The sequence below is a fragment of the Rhinopithecus bieti genome, unplaced genomic scaffold (assembly GCF_001698545.2).
Source record: "Rhinopithecus bieti isolate Rb0 unplaced genomic scaffold, ASM169854v2 scaffold_3043, whole genome shotgun sequence".
Lineage (NCBI taxonomy): Eukaryota > Metazoa > Chordata > Mammalia > Primates > Cercopithecidae > Rhinopithecus > Rhinopithecus bieti.
This window is the reverse complement of record NW_016804580.1, coordinates 1,940,843-1,966,381: the sequence shown is the minus strand read 5'-3', so window position 1 is coordinate 1,966,381 and position 25,539 is coordinate 1,940,843. Positions and strand designations below refer to the sequence as shown.

At 37.4% G+C, this 25,539-nt stretch overlaps 1 protein-coding gene across 8 annotated transcripts in view; it reads right to left on the bottom strand.

Annotated features, from left to right (window-relative positions):
- Positions 1-10,625: 10,625 nt before the first annotated feature.
- The window catches only part of STAM (signal transducing adaptor molecule), a 71,612-nt gene continuing 56,698 nt past the window's right edge, over positions 10,626-25,539 (bottom strand). For 5 of the 8 annotated variants that reach the window (XM_017869198.1, XM_017869199.1, XM_017869200.1 and 2 more), the window contains 6 exons: positions 24,206-24,294; positions 19,996-20,083; positions 19,489-19,543; positions 18,758-18,911; positions 17,628-17,803; positions 10,656-11,998 (listed from right to left, as the gene is read on the bottom strand). In XM_017869198.1, the coding sequence (XP_017724687.1) occupies positions 11,761-11,998; positions 17,628-17,803; positions 18,758-18,911; positions 19,489-19,543; positions 19,996-20,083; positions 24,206-24,294 (800 nt within the window). In that variant the 3' untranslated portion in view covers positions 10,656-11,760. Of the gene's footprint in view, positions 11,999-16,248; positions 16,320-17,627; positions 17,804-18,757; positions 18,912-19,488; positions 19,544-19,995; positions 20,084-24,205; positions 24,295-25,539 lie in introns of all 8 variants that reach the window. The other 3 variants (XM_017869197.1, XM_017869205.1, XM_017869203.1) reach the window with 2 other exon arrangements.

The window sequence follows — 25,539 nt, the reverse complement described above, 5'->3', positions numbered from 1 at the left end:
GATCTGGGATTTTCAAGGAGCCCAAAGTCTATTTTTGGTGGGAAATCACCTAGACATAAAATACCATCTATTGAAAAAACATTTTTTAACGCTGCAGGCCAAATAAAACATGTCAGACTGATCTGGCTGAGCCAGCAGTGCTTAACCCCAGTTTTAACGTACCCATCTCCTACTGTGGTTCCTTCTCTACTATTTTGTCAATTTGAATCACACAGGGTAATCTTATTTCCTGAAAGTTTTGGGAAGCTATAGCACTGCAGTCTTTAAGAAATGACCACACACATGGAGAATCCCCCAAGACCAAGGCCCCTCCTGGGCAATGGGAGTTCCTCTTCCCCAGTCTGTCCCATGCCATCCCACCTACCCTTGCTTCCCATTTCACTCGAGGGACGGTTGGACAGCGAAGCAGGAAAGCGAAGATCTCTTTTCTCATCAGGCTCTTTTCCAATTCATAAATGTCCAGAAGAAAACAGAATATATTTTCCTGATTAGTTATACTTATTCTTTTGTATATTTGCATTTTCCCCAGTTAAGAATGACAAGCAAGACAGGGCAAAGGTTTACCTAGTTTACCTTGGTGCTTCCTACAGCAGAATTAAGATATAACATGCCATAAAATTGCTGGAATCATAAGGAAATGAAAATCATAACGAAATGAGCATTGACTTTGAAACCCTGAGAGAGCATTCAATGAAGATTGTCTAATGAGGCGTTTAGGGGCAAAGAAAATGACCACCTTCCTTTCTCCTGTCCCCCTCCTCACCAAGGGCCCTGCTCCAATAACTGGTTGCTCAACTGCCTCTAAGGATGGGTGTAGGGCTTTGGATTCCTCGGGTGGATATACAAGGTGTAGCTGCTCAGAAAAAAATAACACATTTAAGGATTATCATGATAAACAGGTATCAAATTAGCCTACCTATGGCCTCTATCTGTTTCAGTTCGGCCTTCAATCCACTGGAAAAACCACAGCAAGTTGCTTCCGAGAGAGAAAAGGAGGGGCTGCGAAATTGTCTTTAGTCTTTCCATGGATCAGGTAAAGTTGTCAAAGAGGAAAGAAGGCAGGTAGATTTATCTCTGGGACTCCCAAAAAGGACGACAGCACACTGGCCTATAGCGGGTATTCTGAGGGTAGCGACGAGAAGCCCCATCGCTTCTGGGAAGGTGGAGGAGCCTCAGAACCTACGGATGGCCACTAGGAGATGCGCCCCTGGCAATCGTCCTTGGACTTGGTGCACCTTCCCATAAAGCACTCACGGGATATGAGTCAGACACACCAGTAACGCCACACTACATTCTGGTTATATCATAGGTTAATTGGGGTTTAGACCCCAGCCTGGCATCCCACTCACCAAATTCAGCATTGTTCTAAAATGTTTCCTAGAACTTACTATGTTACAAATGAGCTTGTGGAACATGTAAATGAGGGAGGACTTGTGCAAAAGACCTTATAACATATGGTGTAACAATTAAATTTTAACACGAGTGGACTCATTGCTATGTTTCCCTACTGTTCATTTTCCAGTAAGTTTACATGTTGATATCAAAATGAATTTATAAAAAGACCTGGGTTCAAGTTTTCTGATTTCTAAAGGTACTTAAATATTTAAATAAATGCCTGCCATATTTAGTGCTGTGAAATGTAAAACCTAAGAAGGCAGTTAGTGTATCTTGAAAATAGTGTAAACACTTAAGCAAATAAAGACCAAACCATCAACAGTTAATAAACAAAAATAAATTAAGGACACAAAGGCTGTGACCACTTATCTCAAAGAGTGATGTTTATCCTTTTCTTTTCTTTCCTTGTTTTTTGGGAGAGGCAGGATTGTAGGGTACATACTTTCTCACAAGTTTGATGTATTTTGTGTTTTCTTACTGGGTTTATAGGGCATTTAATTTCCCATGGATTTTAAGCATTTTAAGCAGAACATATAAAAATAACTATTTGAATCTAAATGTGTTTACACGTTCATTTGGGATCATTTCTGATCTGGTAAGGAGGAAGAAGGAGTTTGTTTTTTTTTTTGAGTCAGAGTCTCGCTCTGTCGCCCAGGCTGGAGTGCAGTGGTCGGATCTCGGCTCACTGCAAATTCTGCCTCCCGGGTTCCTGCCATTCTCCTGCCTCAGCCTCCGGAGTAGCTGGGACTACAGGGGCCCGCCACCTCGCCCAGCTAGTTTTTTGTATTTTTTAGTAGAGACGGGGTTTCACTGTGTTAGCCAAGATGGTCTCGATCTCCTGACCTCGTGATCCGCCCGTCTCGGCCTCCCAAAGTGCTGGGATTACAGGCTTGAGCCACCGTGCCCGGCCAAGAAGGAGTTTTGTATCTTAGATGTTGTCCACAATTCTTACTCATTTAGAAGTAGAAAGAGTATATTTCTAGGTAGACATAAATGGTAAATAGCCACCTATTCTCACCATGAAATGTCTTTTAAAGTCAATATTGATATCACATTTGTTTGGAAAACACAAACTTGTTCCGGGAAATTACTAAACCAAGGAATAATAAGAGCAGAACACAAATTTCACAATTTGCTTATGCATGGTTTCATCCAGGAGCAACGCTAGGTGAAATGTGGAAAACCACACCTAGCATCACAACACAGAGAACACAAGTGGGCAGCCTGCATTCACTGCAAGTGCTGAGTCACACTTAACTGGGATTAGAACTAACCCTCTGATTCCACTTGACTCTCCTTCCACAGCTTCACCTTAACTCACGAGCTGCAACCCTTCCTATACCCACTTTTACAGGCACACTTCAGGTCTTTTCCAAGGTAAAGCGCCACATTTATTAACCATTTAACATGTGTCAAACTGTGCTGCTCTTAGTAGGGTCCTATCTTTATTGTCGGGTATGTCACTGCTGAAGTTTTTGGATGTTGAGCCTCTAACCCAGTTTTCCCCATACATCCTAAGGCCTCTTTATTGTGCAATTTTGCAGAGCATTCTGATTTTCTGAAGGCAAGTGTGCATTAACAACAGGATTCACTGCATTCTATTATGAGCATCATTTCATCAAAATTATAGCAATTAAAGTCCAATATCCAAGAGGTATCTGCTAGAAACCACCCCCAATGTTCAGAGTTCTCTTGATTTTAAGCATTCTGTATAGCATTTTACATTTCTCAAATGACAGCTCTTGGAATAAACATCTAGAAACAAATGAGTTATAAACGGCATTTGATTAATAAGCCATGAATTCATATTTAGAAATGTCATTTTCAAAAGTCATTAAACAGTAATTTAGATAATGCTACCCAATTTTAATTTAGTGATGTTTACCGCTTGGTCAAAAATGACCACTAGCACTTCAAAGTTTTAATCTCAAAATATTGACTTGTGACAAAACTACTAAGACATATTACCTACACACCGCTCCTTCAGCTTTTAACACCATGGCCTTCGTTTAAACTTTGAAAAATATCCTGAGACCATTTTAAATCACTACGTACATAAAACATTCAGCATAAACCAGGCACTTATTCAATTTTAAATTTTCCCCACTGCAAGCATAAACAAAATCATGTTTCAACAAATATGCTCTGACAAATAAAAATCTGGAGGCTTTTTTTGCCTTTCAAATATACAAAGCAGCACAGTTAAATATCTACAAATGTTGGTGAAAAGTTAAAATAAAAATGGAATTTGCTTCCATCGTGCTAAAGACCTTAAGAAAATTATTCTTTTTCAAATACAAGAGAGGCAAGAAGAAAAGTAGAAATACTCTACCACTTAGCTTAATGAAGGAAGCAAAAGCACAGGAATTTAACTCGTAGTCTAATGTAATTCTATTCTAACTACTAGGTCTTTCCACATCGAATGCTTATTTAACTTAACCTGAAAAGAATCCATTTGACTGTCTGTCTCCACATCCCATGTAAATTAATATTCAGCAACCACCTGAATGAAATGAGACTGTTCTGATGTTTTGATATTAAAATACTTCACTAAAATTAAAATCTATTAGAATCTAAGTGGCTTTTTTTAAAAGAAAGAAAAGGCATTAGTTGTATAAACACAGAATTAGTATTTACTCTGAGAATTCTTTTTTACTTGTTTTTTGGTAGAGCCCAACCAATATTCCTTTCTGTGACCATCCTTATAAAACATGAGCAAAAGACAGCAAAAAAGATTTTAAAATGTACCTGTTTACAAAGGGAGACAACACAATCTGATAAACAACTGGAAAAGTTTGTCTTTCCCCCTCAACAAGTATAAAAGCCTTATCCAGTTTACTTAGTACTTGAAGTAAGCCCCAACTTCTTCATCAGATTTCATTAAATAATATAAACTTTTAGGAAAGCTTTTAGATGCCAGCATGGTATCTAATCTTATAAAGTGCAAATACTGAAAACAAGTATTTTTTATTCTTGGAATTGTTTTATGAAACTATATAAAACAATAGATAAATGTAACTGACAACACCAGAAAAAAGCCGATTTTAAAAACAAATCAACTTTCCTTGAATTTAATGTCTACTTTAATACTTATTTATATTAATAACTTGTAACTAAGCAGTATATAATGGCATTTTTCTAAGCCAAATATTTGTGATGAAAAACAAAAAAAATCACTGATTTTGCACCTTACTTGGTAGACAATTTTAGCCAGCACAAAAGATGGAAACTACTAGTTTCCATAGTACTCTGGCATCTCAGCAATACAACAGCTAAAGAACGGCAAGTGTAGTATACTGGCGACACTATCGTTTTCAGTTCACCAAGACTAAGATGCCACTTTGCATACAAGAACATCAAGAATAAAATTTCATGTAGTCTGATGCTACTTATCTCCTTTAGTTTGAAGCAGTATACAAATACAGTGTATGTCCCAGAGTTTCAACTATTTATTTTTATTTTTTCAAATCAACACCAGTGAAAGTTAATGACTGAATTGCTTCTACTTGGAATGCAGATGTTCCTGGTAAGATCACTCAGAACAGTCGGCTGGGCGCGGTGGCTCAAGCCTGTAATCCCAGCACTTTGGGAGGCCAAGGCGGGTGGATCACGAGGTCGAGATCGAGACCATCCTGGCTAACACAGTGAAACCCCGTCTCTACTAAAAAATACAAAAAAAAAACTAGCCGGGCGAGGCGGCGGGCGCCTGTAGTCCCAGCTACTCGGGAGGCTGAGGCAGGAGAATGGCGTGAACCCGGGAGGCGGAGCTTGCAGTGAGTTGAATTGTGGCCACTGCACTCCAGCCCGGGTGACAGAGCAAGACTCTGTCTCCAAAAAAAAAAAAAAAAAAAAACAGATCACTCAGAACAAAAGGCTCACCCCTCACCAGATACTAATGGAAATAAAGTACCCCCAGGTTACGTGCAGAAAGTACACTGCTATAACTACATGCTAGAAATCATGCGCCCAAGTTTCAGTACCATGGTATCCACGTCCATTCAGTGTCATAGGTAAACTATTCATAGGTAAACTATTCAGGCTGAATGGCAGGGATATTTAAGGTAGGCAGAGGTAGATATGAAACAGAAAATTTATAAAAGCTAGAAAAGATCATGTTACATTAGCCCTACAATGCATAAATAAGTAGACGACCCAGAAATATACATGGAGCTGCCCCAAATCACATATCTACCAAGATATTCTTTCGACAAAAGATATATCTGGATTAAAATCTAGTTCTCTGAATTCCTAAAGCCATGAACTGAAATTTCCACTTAATAGCAGAATGGACGAGTAAATTCCTACAACTTAATTTAGTTCTTATTCTTATCTTCAACCCCAAATACCATTACCACTCTCCATCCCTTTCTTTAAAAGAAATCCATGTAGTCACAAAGTATGATACATTTACAATACAAATTAATGAAACCATTTTGTCAGGAGCCATCCACCTTTTACAGAAATGAACTTGTTATAATGGTTCCTCTAAGTGAATTTACCTGTATTCCTGATTACAACTTCTTCAGTCATTTTCAGCCACTCCTTTACAGCGTATTATGTTTTTAAATTACAGAATATCAAAGATACTTATATCACACCCTTCTTTTCTCTGGAGAAATAGAAACAAATTCTGAAACAGTAAACAGATTTTTTTTTTCCATTTTTGGTTCAGAGAAAACAACCATACATGGACATCTCACATAAATTTTTCTATTTGGCATCTTAACCTGGCTAACAGACAGTATCACCTATAATTAACCAAAAACATTCTTAACTGTTGATACAGCGTATCTTTTCCTAAAGTAACAAGATAATGTGATTACCCTGCAGTTAAGAAACTTGATGTATCCTGCCACAGAAACAACTGATTACAAACATTTATTCTATTTTTTAAATGACATTAACCAACTGAAACAAGTCCCAAACTAGCTCTTTAATAAGTTGATGGCATACGTTACTGTAATGTGCGTGTGTTTCAAAATTGACTGTGGTTATATATTTTATTCAATCTGCTTCCAATTTAGTTACCAATTTGAGGAAAATAAGTAACAATGATAACTTTTAAAAAGAAAGGACTTTCCCTCTCCTTCAGTGATTTCCATATTTTAACAGAAGGTTATGACTAGGGTCATGAGAAGTCTTTTAAAACAAACATGCCAAAATGTTTGCATCTAAAAACAGAGAACTCTGTTTGCTGGTTACATTTCTAGAGTTACCTAAAAGCCATCCTGAGTGAATAAGGTGGGTATTGAATAAATGGAGAAAAGCTGACTTGGGTTTGAATGAGGAAAGAACGCAAATTTTCATCAGCTACTCTGAATGCAATTCAAGATGAAGAACATGAAACTGTACTGAGCCACAGCAGCATCAATGGCCTGAGGATACAGGCCCTCACATGTTAGGGTTAGCAACGTTCCTTTATGTGTGCAGCTTCCGATGCCAGCCTGAAAAATTTAATTTCGTTACCTCTAACCAGAACTCACATGGTTCTGATTGTAATTCTTTTAGGAATAAGGAACAGAGTCGAGGCAATGAGAACAGAGCATCAAGTTAGAAATCCGGAACGTAAGAAATTCTACGAGACAACTGGCAGGGGTGTTTAAAAAGTCAATGTCATGGAGCACTGGGGGAGATGACAAGATTAACCCATATTAGTAGAGAAGCAAAGGACATTAGAAGTATGGTTATATATTCTTGGAATGGATCCTGGACTTAAAATATTACATATCTATAAAAGACAGTTTGAGGGACATTCAATAACAACATATTACAGAATTACTGTTAATTTTCTTAGATGTGAAAATGGTTTAGGTTATGTGGGAAACTGTCCAAATCCTTACAAGATACAAGACGAAGAACTTAGAAATATGGTTTACAATGTTTATAACGTGTCAGTTCACACAATAAAGTACGTGTGTATACACATATGAACACGTCTATATATATATACACACACACGTGCATATATAAACATACACAAGGAGATAAAACAAACGTGGCAAATTTTTAATGATTAGCAAATCTAGATGAATAGTAATTAGATGTTCAGTGTTATCACTCTTCCAATCTTTCTGTAAGTATGAAAATTTCTCAACAATTTTTTGAGAAAGTGCCACTTATATTAACAGATATTTACTTCAAGGGACAAACTTACTTAACATTCTACATCCCCTGCCTGTTTAATCTTAGCCTCTTAACCAAGTGGTCTCCAAACCAGGTTCATACATTCTAGGGTACAGAGAAAACAAACCACTACCACATAAAAGAAAATATTTAAATTTCTATTAATAACTTTTATCTCATCCTTTTAAGATTTCTATTTTTTGCTGTGTTTCATAATGTACAATATGCATTAGTACAGAACTTGTAAAATTTGTGACTAAATAAATGTACATATTTTAAGGCTACACACTAAAATTGTTTTCATCGGGGTATCTAATCAAAAAATTTGGATACTACTCTTCTGTAAAACAGAAAAGACTTTTGTTTTAAGTCTCTGACCACTAAAAGACCATTAAAATCAGTCCCTTTTGCTTTTATCCAGGGGTTTACTGACTCTTAATAATTTATTATGAGAAATTCTAGGTCTAACAGTAGCAGCAAAAAGACAGTAATGACAGTGGTAAGTGTTAGCAGAAGCCAGGGAATCAGATAATTGGCAAAGTGCAGTTTGGCCACAAGTTAGCACCAATAAAATGTTCAATTCTGTTCATCAAGGAAATCTAAAATTTTAAATACTGAGATTTAAAGTGTTCTAGAATGTCATAGAGAAGAGAATTTTTGAAGCCTGGAAATTTTCAGAAAAAGATACTACCAAGGACTAAGTAATTTCGAAAGAAGACCGTTCTAAGAAAGAATACATATAATACAATGAAGGCAGCTTTGCTTAAAAACATGGGGGTGTACTGGGCATGTCAGTATAAAGAATACAGAAAACAATCTAGGTACTTGACAAGAACACTTAATGGAATCATGATTCTAAAATAAAAGATAATTGAATATAAGGCCTTTGAGAAAATAGGTAAGTTTCTTCTATATATTTTATTCTAAGGGGTACAAGCAGTTAATCCAAAAGAAAAAAGAAAAAAAAGGAAAATGATACAAGTGAAAAATTTAAACTATAACTTTGTTATTAAATATTTTAAAATGATGTAACAGAAGGCAAGCTGTAATTATTGCAACTGGAAAATAAACCAAGAAAATACATGAGAAAAGAAAATAGTGACTTTAATGTATATTAAACAGATGAAAATTTGAGCAATTATACCAATAAATCTCGTTTTGGAAAATAATTTCCATAATTTTTATAGTTGCATAGTTTATCGTGTAGGGTGCTAATTTGTCTTATATCAACTTGAAGCTTTGGAAAAAAGATGTTTTAAAACTGAATTATACATACCGCATAGGAAAGCTGTTATCAGAGAAGAAAGATACTGGTCTATTAAGCATTTTAAATACAAAAACTATGAGGTATAGAAACAAAACGCCAGAAGTACATGAAAAAAGGAATCTGTAGGCACATAAAAAGGTCCCTCGCTGCATAGGGAAGATAAGTAACAGTGAGGGAGAAAAACAGAGTTAGAAGAGGCTGTAAAGTCCCATTAGGTATGCATTCAAAATCCTCTTACAGGTTCAGGGCACTGGTATAACATCACAGGCCATGGGCCTGTTGGCTATATATGCTAGATTGTTAACTGGATTAGATTTTTTCCATTTACGTGTCACTATTTTATAGAAAATCAACCTCAAATTTTATTTAAAAAAAAAAAGAGAAATAAAATTTGCTTCACAGAAGTTTACATTACAGTTATTTATTTCTCGTTCTGCCTCCCAGGATGGAATGCAGTGGCGTGATCTCATCTCACTGCAACCTCTGTCTGCCAGGTTCAAGCAATTATCTCACCTCGGCCTCCTGAGTAGCTGGGATTACAGCTGTCTGCCACCATGCCTGGCTAATTTTTGTAGTTTTGTAGAGATGGGGTTTCACCATGTTGGTCAGGCTGGTCTCGAACTCCTGACCTCAAATGATCCGCCCACTACAGCCTCCCAAAGTGCTGGGATTATAGGTGTGAGCCACCGCGTCCGACCTATGTTACAGTTAGTTCATTTTATAAATTATTCTATTCCCTCAAAATAAGGACAGCTATTAATGAAAGATTTCTTGAAAGTGCAAGATTTGCAGGTTTCAGAACTTAAAGTCATTCATGATCCTAACTGGCCCCCTCCTATTTCTACCGTCATCGTGTCATTTGAAAGACAAGCCAGTGCTTGACTTTCACTGGAGATTTTCCCCCTGGTATTTTCATTTTTAATAACAGGAAGGCATAAACTCATACAGTAACAGTTTTAAAGTACTCATCATTTAAACCTTTACAAGCCTCGTAATGTAATAGGTAAAGAAAAATGTATGTGGGTTGTAATGAGGGTAGTTTTCTCTATTTACTGTTATTTGACTTTTATGGGGCAAAAAATCATATTAGAGACTATGTCATTGATTTTCAACACGGAAGATATCAAAATTAAAATGGGAAAATGATACATTTAACATTGGTAAACAGGAATTTATCAAAAGACAAAGAAAAACTGGGGAAAAGTGTATCAGTTAAACCATAATACTCAAATTGGAGTGGAAAAGATTATAATCTGATTGATGTTTATCAAAAGTAACTTCTAGTTTTTAAAACATGAAATTTGACTTCAGGGCAGGGCAACATATTTTAAACACAGGAAATCGCAACACAACACTAGAGCGAAACACTTAAGTTACCCTTAAGTAATCTTACAGGTGACTAATTTCACAGGCTCAGATTTAAAACTACGGTGCTTTAAATCTGAGCCTGTGAAATTAATCACCCTTAAGATTACTCGCCAAAGATTTAATCTTCTCTCAAAAAGAAAATAAACAAGATACCTGATTACAACAGTCTTAGAAAATAAGCATCAAATTTTCATTTATAGTATGAAACCTGTTACATCAATTCATTAAATATGATGTTCAACTCAACTTTTCAGTTGTTTTAAATAGTGTTAAAATAATAGTATAGCCCAACCAGGGAAACTGTAAATATTTAAGATTACAATGTCAGTGGAAAACATTTTTCGCATGAATTAAAAGAAAAGATTTCATTCGAAAATATTCCCAAGTAGGAAGCCAAAATAATTCCATTCGAATTTTAAAAGACCAGAAAGAGCAACCCAAAAATCCAGTTTGAAAGATAACAATAAATATATAAACCATTAAGCAAAGCCAGGAATATAGATTACTTTGAAACATCTACTTATTTCCATTTTAATGAAGAATTAGAGGATACAATGTGTTAAAAGACATATTTAAAAGACTAGCAATGGCATTAGACAGATGAATCAAATTTTGTTGATATCCCAAATAATTACAAGAGACTTCAAAATGTAGTGTAATTCAGGTTTTCTTTCCAGTTTAAAATTTCTATCCATTGCCTCTATCTTTGGTGTCACTGCCACCAATAAACACAGTATACAGCTTAGAAACCTAATTACTATCTTCAACTAGGAAAAGGTAAACCAACATCATTTCTTTAAAAATAAGAAATAAAGAATGTGATCGTTCTTAATTTTGTCTCATGGTCTCACAGTATTCTGAAATGTCATGCCAAAATGTAAAAGTTCAAAAGGGAACATTATCATTTGCTATAATTGCACCAAAAATTTAGCTACTGTACGCTGGTGTGATGACAGCTAGTAGTATGCAGAGGCTACAGAAAGACATGTGTATTTATATATGTATCTTTAGCTCACAATTAGTAAAAGGTTCAGTTTAATGTGAAACTGAAACACATGACAACATAATGCGCCTTCAGGTAAATACGCTACAACTTTGTTTTCTTGCAGTTTAAAAGGATAGTATAATTACCTTAAATTTACACAAAACATTAAGAAACATGGTAGCTGTTTATGATTAAAATAAAATAGCAATGTAAATTAATTTAACACAGTGTTAAATATATTCACATGATCACCACTGTGATTCAAAATGGCCACTAATGCAGTTACATATCAATATATGTACATAACATTTGCCACAACAGTTTTTGTAAGTTTGACTTTCTGCAGACCAGGTTTACGAGACAAATAGCCTTGTATCAATTCTTTCATATTATGAAAGGAATTAAATGTTGTAAGTAGTTTCATTCCTCTGGGGGTGGGGGAAGAACCTCTAAAAAAAGTCAGTGTAAATTGAAGAGAGTTCTACCTTCTTGAATATTTGAACTTGTTGATCTGGAGAGATTCCTATAAGCTGAGGATAAACACATCTTAAGAGAGTAATGAATCTCATAACATTGTCAGTGGCATTTAGCAGGCATCTGCCACCAAGTGGAACACCGGGTCCTATAGCAGAGCCTTCTGAGAATACGGTTGCTGTGGCTGAGGTGGCTGTTGGCTGCCTCCAGGCTGAGGCAGGGTTGATGAGGTTAAGTTATAGTTTGGCACCTGGGACATACTAGGTCCTGCATTCTGGTACAGAGTGACATCGGCAGTTGCTGCAGCAGCAGTAGCGGCAGGAGGAGGACTATATACCGGCGCCTGGCTGGGATACGTGTTTCCTTGAACGGAACTCACCATTGTACTGTGGAGGAAGAAAAGCACTCAATTAGATCAATACTGATTTATAGAGCAACTTACAGATAAACGGAAAAGCTATTTATTAAGCATTCATTCATATAGCCAATTCATTTAATAACCTTTTACTAAATAGCTATACTGTGCCAAACATTGTTATTTTAGGCATTGTGATATTAGGCATTGCAATTAAAACATGTGTTATTTAAGCATTGTGTAAAAAAAGGTGGGGCGGGGGGTTGCGGAAATAAGTCTACACCACCATGGAGCCTCTGTTCTAGTGGTAGAAAAGGGTAATAAACACATGGATTGTGTGTCGAGTGGTTATAACTGCTAAGAAGAAAAACAAAGCACAATACGGAGGTCCAAGAGCAGCTGGGACCACGGATTCTAGTTTATGGTAGGGGCCTCTCCAATAAGGCAATATTTAAGCAGAGATGTGGAAAAAGTGAGGGAGTGAGCCAGATAGATTCCCTAGGAAAGTGCATTTCAGGCAAAGAGAAAGAAGCCTTTGAGGAGAGAAAACACCAGGCACCTTCAAGGAACAGCAGGAGGCCACGAGAGCTGCGGTGGCGGCGGGGAGAGCAACTAAGGCGGCGGGGAGAGCAACTAAGACCACCCGGCAGGACTAGGGTGGTGGGGAGGGGCTGGAGAACACAGCACCTGATGGCCACAGTAAGGGCTGTAGCTTACACTCTGAGTGAGACAAAAAGACACTGGCTGGTTCTGAGCAGAAGGGTGATAAGATTCCACAGGGTTTAATGGGCTCCCTCTGGACCAGGATAGCGGACTGCAGGCTATTACGATCGACCAGGAGAGAGCCAAAGGGCAGCAGGGCCACGGCAGTAATGGTGAAGATGGGAGAAAGGGACAGGGTCTAGATACATTTTGAAGATAATGCCTTCAAAATATGATAATGAACAGAAGAGTCCAGAATGCCTGAGGTTTAGAACTGAAAAACTGGTAGAAATAACTGGTAGAGTGGCCATTCACTGAAAAGAATACTATGATGGGACTACAGTAGACTGGGGGGTGGGAGGGGTGTGGGGAAGATCAAAGTAATAATCTTGGATCTGTCAAGTTTGATGTCCAAAAAACAGACAACCAAAGAGAATGCATAGGCAGTCAGATTCAAGCCTGTTGTCCTGCATAGGCAGTCAGCTATTCAAGTCTGCTGGCCCGTGGGGAAGTGCGGAGAAACACCCATCTGGGAGCATCTGGGAATCCTCGGCAGAGGCATTCAGAATCGCAGAGGCATTCAGAATCAGGGGCTACATGAGATCCCCCAGGAAGCGGCTGCAAACAGAGAAAAAGGCAGTCCATCTACTGAGCACTGGACCTTGACGTCCATAAGACAAAGCGGCAAGAGGCAAATGAGACTGAGAAGAAGTGGCGGTGAGGCAGAAGGGAAAAGAGAATGTCACCGGCAAGTGAAAAAAGCATTTCAGAAAAGAGGGAATCACGAACTGTCAAATGGAGGAGGAGGCGAATGGTGAACTGACCAAGAGTCTAGCAATATGGGCATCACCAGTGTCCTTGAAAAGAACTGTCCCAGAGGACTAATGGAAAGGAAGGCCTCATACCCTCATTTCTCTTATTTCCTTGAAAATACCACCATGCTGATCAACTCTCTGAAGCTGCACCCCCTCACGTACTGAGCTTGCCTCCCGCTCCCACCGGTCCGCTGCCAGTACTCCCATCTCAAGGCCCTGCACTTGTGCACTGCTCCGATTAGAAAAAGAAAGAAAAAAATCCTTTAAAGGTTGTCTTTATCCACTGCCTCTACTTCCTGTCTTCCTGTTTCCAACCAAATACATGCATTTCCACTGTAAGACACTAGGTTAGCTATGTGAAGAGAAGTACTAAGATGCTGAGAATTCCCCTACGTTTGTATTAAAATGTAAAACAAGTTATATATAAAGCAACTGCCGAATTTTCAAAATACTGCCTATTTCTAAACTTTCCTCCAATTGTTATTTATAAATCTATTGTTGGTCAATTCAATGCTCTTGTACTCGGCACAAATTCATTATCTGATGGTAATTTAATTATTATACGAGACGGCAATTTAATGCTACATTTCACCAACTAATGTGGTGACCTAAGGCATTATTTGTCATCACTCCATATGTGTGAGATATAAAGTTGATTAGAAGATGTCAAATTTCATACTATTATTTACAATGGTATGGGCTATAATATTGCCATAATATAGAGTCTGTGTGCTGAGTTCTGGAGTCAGAATGTCTGGTTTAGAATCTTAGTTAAGTGAGACTTTGGTTCTGTCTCCAGGTCTCAGTTTCCCCATCTGTAAAATGGGGGTAATAGTTTACCGACTTCACAGGTTATTATGAGGAATAAGTTACTTTGTGTTAAGCACACAGCACAGTGCTTGGCACATACTAAATATCCCTTAAATGTCAGCATTATTGTAATCATTCTCAATTTACAGTTCCACCGTCCACCCAGTTGCCTTGGGCAAAACTGTGCAATTCACCAATACTTCTTTCTCTTATCTGCGTTGCACTATCTCCCAACCATGTCACCCAATGTATAATTATTTGCTAATCTCCTAAACAACTCTTTCCAATTAATAGCACTGTATCTTGTCAACAAATACTCATCATTTCTTGCCTAATATCCACAGTCTCCCAGCTTCTAATCTTGCCCCTATGAATCCATCTACACTACTCCCATTTAAAGCCCTTTCTGAACTTTTTCATTATCCCTAAGACGGTATCTAGAACAAGCATTCTTCGACCTTGGCAGTGCCTTCAAGTATGTCTCTCGCTGCTCCCCACACGCTTTCATCCCTTGGTAAGTGTGCTGCTGGAATGCCGATATGTACCACGCACCTTTCACACCTCCCATCTTTGCTCACTCCACCAGTACCATGCCATTCCAGACTACCACATCTTTAGAACATCTTCCTCACATTTTTTCTACTGGCTAAGAATAACCCTCCTGGAAAACCTCCTCAAACCCTGAGGCTCCTAAAGCACAAGGCATATATCTTTCTTTATATAAATCATGTTGTATAAAATTATATGTTTTTTATGTGTTTGCCCCTACTACTCAGTAAGCACCTTGAAGCTAAAGAAGACTCTCAAGTGTCTAACATAGTGCCTGGCACATGCTGACTGCAGTAAACTAAAATCAGAGACGAATAAATACATAAGCTTCAGTGGTCTCATAATACTAACAGTAACTGTCACTTATTATCACCTTATAATACTACCATCGCTACAGGTAGCTTTAGAAAACTGTCATCAGTGACACCTTCCCCAACTAATAAGACTGTCCTAGGATGACGGAAGTCTGAAAAACAGTGAGCTTTAACACCAAAATTGTATGTAACAAGAGATAGCCTCTCAGATATATATAAACCGAGGAGTGCTAAAAAACCTGCCTACTGACCTTGATTTGCCGCTAGAATCCTCACTGACCTTGATTTGCCGCTAGAAAGCTCGAGTCAAATACGCAGGACATCTCTAGTAAGGAGACCTCTAACCCTGGCTCTCACTCTTTCCAATTTCCTCATCCTACATTTGCTATACCAGCAATTCCTCATTTCCCCATTGAAACACACAAACACACATCTGTTTTTATATATTGATAAATAGATATTACATATTGCACCTTTATATATAGATATTTAAATGCCCTCTAAGCCTTTGTGAAGCTTTTGCAAGGAATTTTTAAAATACACCTAACTGATCTAATATAGTACTTGAAATTGTCAGTAACACTAAAACATGTATTTATAAAATATTTACTGAGTTCCTGTCCAGTGTAAAACTGTGTGCTACATAGGATGGCTATAAAGGTGAAAGAAACAGTGCCAGCTCTCAAGATAGTGCCGTTCAGTGGGGATACAAACAAGTAAAAAGGCAACTACCAGCCAGGAAATAGACAGAAGTACACACACAGTCCTCTGACAGCACACAGGAGGAACAGTGCTGACAGGTGGGAAAGCAAGGAAGATGTCCCAGTAAAAATGCAGCTAAGCTAACAACTAAAGAATATGCAGGAATGAGCCAGGACGGGAGGGCTAGATATTTCAAGAAAATGTTCTTCAAAAGACACCTATTGAAATAAGCATGTGTTCCTTGAGAGGTGACATTAATAGCTACACTCTATGGGTGGGATTGGGCCCATGCCAGGGATTTCACATCCCGCCAGCAGAAGCAGAGTCACTCACAGAGAACAGCAGCAGGGCGCCACAGTGCTACAGAACTTCACTGTTAAAGCACCTACCAACAGGTTATCTCATTCACGAAGATAATTTCCCAAGGTCCTGACCTTGAAGAATGAGTCTCAAGTAATCTCTAGTAACAAGGTAGGTAAAGGAGCATGTGACATAGTCAGACAGAGGACTAGCTGGAGAGAGGTGGCAGTTCTGGCTAATACTAAAATAGCTCAAGGGTCCTATTAAGTCGGGAACCCTAGTGTTTTCTCAACAATTCCTACCTTCTACCCACTTTGTATCTAGTTGTAAAGCAATATGCTACTCTAAGAACAGCTGCTTGCTTATTTTCCATAAGGGTATTCATTTCCACCAGATTTCAACTTAAAAAAAAATCCTGCAAGAGAGCAAGCTACACTTAACATCTTTTTCTAACATACATAACCCACTAGGGAATGCCCTGTTTTCTGACACTTAGGCCTTGCCATCATCCCCGTTAAGGTCACTTCGGGATACTAACCTGACAACCAAATAATGCTTGAAAATCCCCAAGCATCTTCAACACGTAACTCTTTGAGGATGAATAGTGCAATAGAGAGGGCAGTACAGGAAAATTCCTGGGCAATCCTTTCCTGCTGGAAAGGTTTCTAGAAGTTGTGCCTGTGCTACCTAGAAACTTCTATTGCCAGCTAGAATATCGTAACTTCTAGAATACACGTTGGTAAACTCTTAAAAGCCTATCCTTTATTTGCTTCAAGGAAAAGATTTCAGCTTACAGTCCCATTAAAGCAGAAGAAAAAACACATAATAAGCATTTAACTACATGACAGAGAGCACTGTAAGTAAATGGCAAAAGTAAATGGGCCTCTGTCATCACATATTCAGCCATCTGCCTCCTGAGAAACAAGGGCGCTTATCTTCTTGTACCTTCTTGATTCAAATGGGGTACCTTCCTATAATATAAACTAAATTCCAAAATAGGGCAAAAATAAGAAAATATCTGTCTTAAAGAGACAGCTCAGAACTATAATTTTTAAATAACAGAATTTAAATTTTATATAAAATGTGTGGGAAAATGACAAATTATAGTCACTACATGTAAATTTCATCAAAGACATTATCAAATATCATAGATGCAAATAAAACAACAATAAAACGTATGGTAAGAGTAGTATTAAAAATATAGGGCTGAAACCAGATTACAGGAGTTGAGCGAGTGGGGAGCAGAGGACCAGCTTGCTGGCTGGTACTGGAACACCACAGAGGCTCTACTACTTGTTACCACGAATGGGGTGGCCACATGACGCTGATCACAGATATTTATTAGCCATATTTTAGAGTTACAGATAACTGGGGCACTTATCTATAGTTACAGATAACTATAGATAACTACAGCACTTAAGCAGCTGTAACAGCACTAACTCCAAACAAGAATCAACAGTCAAATTACCTGGGGTAAGCAGCCTGAGTCTGCTGACTAGGAAGGGCTGGGTTTGCGGACGGCGGGACGACTGCCTGGCTGAGAGAAGACAGCTGCTCCGGGGGAAGACTGTAGCTCTGGAGGTGGCTCATCTGCGCATTCCCTGCAACCAGGTAGGCACCACTTGGAGGAGGCCCTGCATACACCTGGGACAGTTAAAGAGAAATCATATTCAATTCTAAAATTTTAATAAGCATACTGAACTTTCTCTGTAGAGGTATTCGGTTACAAAAGCAAGAAAAATTACCACTCTGGAATCCTTTTGTAAAAGTTACTTCTGTCAACGGGCATTTTGAAAAACGCTTTTCAATGAAATAGGCTGTTGATGGTTTTCATTTTAGTTAAACATATGCTGAACTCATGTTTATCTCCATACTGAAGCATTAAAGAAACTTACCTTGAAACTTTATACTAATCTCCCTTTACATTAAATATATTTTAATATTCTGTATGTTGGTATTTTTTTAAGGAATCCCAAAGGACATTTAAAAAGTGTATTTGAACTCATTGTTTTGTAGCCATAGACTGCAATGGATACAAGTCACATTTCCTAAACTGCCACAGACTGCAATGGATACAAGCAATTTCCTTTGAAAAAACAACAACAAAAAACTATTAGTATAATCAGTATGTTATATACTGTAATTGCCAAATAAAAAAATTCTGTTAAACTTTAATTCTAAACATTAGTTTCAGAAAGTTTCAAACAGCTATTCCAAATAATCTCAAATGCATTTGAGAATTTATTTATTTATTTATTTATTTATTTATTTATTTATTTTAGAGGCAGGGTGTCGCTGTTGCCCGGGCTGGAGTGCAGTGGTGTGAACAAGGCTCACCGCAGCCTCGACCTTCTGGGCTCAAGTTATCCACCCACCTCAGCCTTTCGAGTTGCAGGGACCAAGGAACATGCCCCCAGCCTGGCTAATTTTTTTTGGTAGAGACAGGGTCTCACTATGTTGCCCAGGCTGGTCTTGAACTCATGGTCTCAAGCAATCCTCTTGCCTTGGCCTCCCAAATTACTGAGATTACAGGCGTGAGCCACCACGTCTGACCGTGCATTTGAGAATTTAAAACAACATGGGCTTCTAAAAGCTTACCTGAGAACCAGAAACACCAGACGACTGCATATAATACGGCTGATTCTGTAACTTTGCATACATGGAATACATCGGATCTTCGTTCATTAACTTGGTATATAAGGAAAGTGCCTCCATCACTTTCACATTAAGTTCTGAGAGTTCTGAATGTTTTCTGAAACATGACACAATAATTTGAAACATAGCTGTTCCTGAAATGATATAATGTTCTAAATACTGATACATCAAAATATCAAAATAGCAAAAGTAGTACTAGCAGACATTATTAAAAATTTCACCTATAACAAAAATATCCTGCATTTTAGCCCTGAAGCAACCCAAACTGTTTAAGGCTTACGTGCTGTGCTGAGGGAACTCCAGCTTATCGTACCTGACTGTACCAGGAATATCTTGGTTTCCCTAGTTACTAACATATGGGTCATTTCTGAGCTCTGGTAATGCCACTTCAGCAAAGAGGATTACACCGCTAAGCCCTTGTTTTTAAAAGACCTATCTATGCTGGTCTTTTTGACTATATTGTAAAGGTCAATCAAATCCTCACTTTAAAGAAAAGGACAGATGAGTCTCATTCTCCACATCTAGCAGAAGACACATGAATGAGAATTGGTTCCTCCACAATATTTCTTTAAAAAAAAAAAAAAAAAAAAAAGGCAGTTATAGCCCACTTGCAGTTTATAGCGATAGCGTCAGTAAGGAAGGTACACAACATAAATGCACCCATGTTCTTTTACCTATCAATATCTTCCAGCTTTTCATCAATGAGAGGGCCCATCTGGTGACACATTGCTAAAATGACAAGATGTAAAGGAACATAAGAAAGTACAAGAAAAAAAAAATGTGAACCTTTGATAGATATTTGTATAATTTAAGGAATAAAAGATTTAATTTGGAGTAATAAAAATATACATTCGTTAACCTTAGTCTGCAGAATCCAAAATTGATTTTCTTAAAGTATAATGGTGACAACTTAATCTAAAATATTAGTCTCAAAATCTTAAAGTACCATTTTTCATTTTACAAGATTCTAAAATGTTGAATAGAACACTTAGTTTGGATAGAAAATTGTAAGAATTCAAATTCTACCCAAGGTCTAAACTGCATAAGAAAGGGAGCCCGGGTCAAGGAGAAGTGAGAAATGTTCCATTTTTAATATTATTCTCAAAACCCATTCTTCAACAGGACACCAGTTAGTAACCTCTAATTATTCTTTATTTGCAAGGTAAATAGAAAAGTTTTACCTTCAAGATGAAGTAGTTCTGGGAGGTCTGGCTGATCGTCACTGGGGTCTGTACTTTGCAACATCTGTAGCAACTGGTCCATTTTATCCTACAGGAATGAAGTAGTTAATATAAAAAGCAACCAACCTTTATGCAACTTTATGTTTTCACCTTATTAACTAGACAAACTTTCGAAATTCATAGTTATGGAGACTCCAATTTTGCTTCTATGTTTTCAGTGTCCCATGTATTTATTCTCTTTAGTACCACATGAAGTCAGAGCCTTGAAAGTGCTTCCTATATATTTTTGAAACTGCTCAGGAGGCTGAGGTGGGAGGATCACTTGAGCCAAGGAGGTCAAGGCTGCAGTGAGCTATGATCTCACCACGCACTTCAGCCTGGACAACAGTGCAAGACCCTGTCTAAATAAATAAATAAATAATTAAATAAACAAACAAACCAACTGCTAACAGAGATTCTCTTAAGTGAGAAGAAATCGAGCCACATTTAAACTTACAGTGCGTGAGTTCTTCCACCTCTTATGTCATGCTAGAGGATTTTGCTTTGTTTCAGAGCAGCTTTAGCTTAGCCACGCCAACAAGTGTACTATCCATCTCAAGATGGCGTTGCTTCTGACTAACAACTTGTCATTCCTTCTCCCCCATGGTGAATACAGCAGCTGTTTCAGTAAGGCAGAGCTCAGCTGTATCACAGCTGCTCTTCTAAGTGGAACTCTCAGGATTTATTCTACATTTTCTTTCTACCAGTGTTTCCGTTAGTCATAAAAGGAAGGAGGAAGACTATCTATTTTCCTATGTGGGAAAGGCTGGAAGATACCTCAAACCAGTGACACAGATCTATTTTAGAATCTTCTGTTGTACAGACCAATGGAACTAATGAAACCATCATTACATAAACACATCTATATGATACATAAGTATATATGTATTTACATTTTTTAAAAAATCAAAACAGATCTAGTCTACCATGACTACTACTAAAACAATTACAAACCTTTCTCCACGCATGGTTTTCACATGGTTATGCTACTATATATAGGTACATAGGGCAAACAAAGACTACTAATTCTAAGCAAAGTAATTACTTAAAATTTAAAAACTATGATTCTGTGTAAAAGGAAAATAGCTTGAGAAACAAATTAATCATCAGAGAGTGAAAGTGACATAAGTATGCTAAAAAAAAAACTCTTCCCAAGTCAAAAGAATTCTGTATTTTGAAATGGATACCAATTTTCAATGTAAATTATTCACAATTTTCATTTTAAGCAGTCTTACAAAACAAAAATATGTCAGAAAGTGTGCCTACTACACACAAAAAAAGGTCAAATGAAAGTGAGAGTCCATTAACACACAGATGGTTTCTGTTTTGTTTGCTTACAGAACACTACACAATATTTAAAATTATTTAGTGTCATAGAAGTAGGGTTTCTAGATAGACAACTAGTCTGCCTCTGCAAGTTTTTTTTTTTTTTTTTGAGACAGAGTCTCACTGTCCCCCAGGCTGGAGCGCAGTAGCATGATCTTGGCTCACTGCAACCTCTGCCTCCCAGATTCAAGTGATTCTCCTGCCTCAGCCTCCCAAGTAGCTAGGATTACAAGCGCGCACCACCACGCCCAGCTAATTTTTGTATTTTTAGCAGAGACAGGGTTTCACCATGTTGGCCAGGATGGTCTCGATCTCCTGCCCTCGTGATCCGCCCGCCTTGGCCTCCCAAAGTGCTGGGATTACAGGCGAGAGCCACTGCGCCCGGCCAGCATTTTCTTATACAATGCAATCAGTCAAACATCACTTCCCCTAGCCCAGGTGGATTCCTTGTCCTTAGCACAGTCTTCCATAGTCTGTTTCACTCTTCAAATTTTGTTTCTGCCTCCCACAAAAGACTGCTAAAAGCCCATAAACTACCCTTCACATATTTCAGAGATAACATCTCATTTTTCATACGTTTAAAATGTTACAAAGAATAAGATTTCCAGGAGATTAAGCGTTGACGTTTTAAAATGAAACAGTCAAAAATTCCTTTAAATATAGCCAAAGGAATTTAAACACCATAGCAATCTGCACTCACCATTACCATTCAAAAAACAGTCTCTGTCATGTATTTCAAATTGTTTTTCTCCTTGAACTTATCATATTTCCACTCAATTTTCCCCCCCCAAAATTTTATCCTAATATACTTGAAAGTTTTCTAGTGATGACCATATGAGATTTCTTTGCACTAAAAATATGTAAATTGATGATAATACTCTCGGTGTTAGATACATTCATATGTATATGGTAATGATTATATTTATTATTAATACATAAAGGGTCAAAACAACATTAACTATATTTCAAGTTTTGAAAAGTAGAATGAGCCAGGATTCAGCATCAGTTCTATTCCTATTTTTCGTTTTTATAGTTGCAAGTGAGGAGAAATTTTGTTTATATAATCAAGCTATTATGGCAATTTCATTAAATTCTTTCAGTGCCTTCTGAAAGATGGAACGGAGTGACAGTGGTCTGTCATTAAAAATTATTTTTAATGATCTACTAGCTGAAAATTCATTTTGGTCCTATTTTTTAAAAACAAAAAATATGAAACCATCTCAGCTGTATTAACTAGTCATTAGAGCCATTCCTTTCTTAATCCAAACACCAATATTTGGAACCATCCCTGGTAATTCTTATACTCTGAGGCAATGTACCACGGCAATCTTCACTATGGGCAAGTGGTAAGCCTTTTTTCTGTAAAGTGGGAGAGAAGACTTGAAAAGGGAGAGGAGAGGGGGAAAAATGACAAATGGTAGGAGAGAATGTTCTCAGGCAGATCAATTTTAGGAAAGAGTGCTATGGTAAATGAGGATCTGAAAAGATTCTCTTTAAACTATCTATACCAGGGGCCAAGCAAACTTTTTCCATCATGGCCAGCCAGTAAATATTTCAGGCTTTGCAGGCCATACGATCTATCTCTGTTGCTACTACTCAATTCTTCCACTGCAGCTCAAAAGCAACCAGACAATGTATAAATAAATGTATCTGTGTTCCAATAAACAGGCAACAGGCTAAATTTGGCCTGAGAGTTTGCCAACCCCTGATCTATACAATGTGACACTTGAAAAATCCTGAATGGTTTGCTAGTTGCATAATTTAATTTATTAAGTTAATTCAACAGTTATGTTAATGTTATTTTAAAACACGGTATTAAGTTTGAGTAGAAAAAGACAACCACAAACATGTTATTTTTTCATAAACACACTTAAAGATGAAAAAGGTAGCCAGTTTCAATCTTTTCTTTATATGTAGCAACAGCAGATGTTTCTATAAAGCTTAACTAAATAGGAGTGATTAACTTAATTCAAGAAATCTCAAATTTAAATCCAATAATACAAATTTGGGTACCATTATGTGGCTCCAAAAATTATGGTGTGTCACCAAGTTGACATTATATTTTTGAGCATAATTACTAAAAATATACATTGTTTCAGGTGTGACAATGACATATGAAGACATTTAATATAAAATTAGCACAAGCTCTTCCTCAAATACTAGAATGTGGTCAATACGAGGAGCCATGAATCATCTCCAATGATATTCAATATATTAGCACTGCTTTTATAAAATGATTTATGTAGAAGTAATTTAATGACAATTTTATTTTTAGAACAGTAATTTATTTGTTTCAACAGACAGTCAACGAGTGTCCCTTCCTCAGTAATGTGCAAAATAAACTAATTTATATCCTCATCGAGTATGCCAGGAAACAGGAGTTCTCGCATGGTATGAATAGGAGTGTAAAAACCTGTTTTGCTCAAAAATTTGACAGTATCTATTAACATGGAAAACACACAAATCCTTCAACTCAACAGTTTCACTCCTGGGTATCTACCCTAAAGAAACACAAAGATAGATATAAAAAAAAAAATCTCGCTACAGCACTGTAAAAGCTGTAAACAACCTAGGCATTCAACAATAGATTAAATAAATCATGTTAAGGTCACTCTACAGAATATTCAGCAGGAATTTAAAATAATGAGGCTCTGACATGGCAAACAAAGGACTGGAGAGGAAGTTTAAAAAACAATCTGCATCGTCTACATTGCTTGAATTTTTGTAACAAAAAAAACACAAGAATTTTGCAACAAAAAAACTCAAGTAATCAATTTTCTTTTAAGCAAAACCATTTAAATTTCAATATAAAGTACCAACGCCTATCACCATGGAAACCACTTACTTCATCAATAAAGGCTGGTTCCGGCTCTGGTTCTATTGTCTCTACCTGAACATCATCACTAAATTGTACCGTCTTCTTCTCTGTTTTAACTGTAAGATACGTAAAAGTTATCTTTTTTTATAATACATTTAAAATTCTACTTTAAAGCACTTTAACTTCCAAGAGAGATTTGGGGATTTTTCTTATATTCCCAGCAAGCTAAAAGGCACAATTTAGGAAATAACTGAGTTGCAGATTTTGGCAGTAATAACAGAACATTACTTTATGAAACTGGATTTCTTAATTTTTCTTGTAAACAGTTTACATTTTCCATAAAAACAGATTTCACTAATAATAAGAGTTGTATTTCTGAAAAAAGATTAATCACCTACTACATATCAGAGTTTAGTAAGCTGGAGGACAAAAGCAAAGTTTTACAATGGCCTAAATGAATTCTGCAATTTAAAATAAACCCTGTTTTTAAATTACCAATCCTTCAAGAAAAAATCTCATTTGACAGGAAAAAAAAATCTGGTTTGATAGAAAATCCACACTACTCCAATGTAATGAAAGGGAAAATCAGCTATATATTCTCTGGCATGCCACTTAGGCTTTTAGAGAATGACGTCCATGCCAGTGGAGAACTTTGCAAGTGGCCTTGGCAGGGATCTCAGTTTTCCAACAAATCAGCCTGTACTTTCTAGTTATGTAATATTACCATTTGACAATAATAAGTGGTCATTGAGGGATCAACAATCCATTGGCCGGAAGCACATAGTTCTCCTACTCACCAAAGCAATCTTTTTTTTTTTTTTTTTAGACGGGGTCTAGCTTTGTCGCCCAGGCTGGAGTGCAGTGGCCGCGATCTCGGCTCACTGCAAGCTCCGCCTCCCGGGTTTACGCCATTCTCCTGCCTCAGCCTCCGGAGTAGCTGGGACTACAGGCGCCCGCCTCGTCACCCGGCTAGTTTTTTGTATTTTTTAGTGGAGACGGGGTTTCACCGTGTAGACCAGGATGGTCTCGATCTCCTGACCTCGTGATCCACCCGTCTCGGCCTCCCAAAGTGCTGGGATTACAGGCTTGAGCCACCGCGCCCGGCCCAAAGCAATCTTTAAAAACGATTTAACATAACGATAGCTATATAACAAACTCCAAATACTACTGAAAGGCACATACAACTCTACTAAACAAACTTCCTTTCTATTCTTTTAATCCTTGCATCAATGTGGTCGATCAATTCATAAAATATTAGGAATCATGATGGAAAGGGAGATGGGAGGGGCAATTTAAGGAAGGGAAATAATGTTTATTAAACTATTGAATATGCTTGATGGAATATTACATTTCCTCCTGTG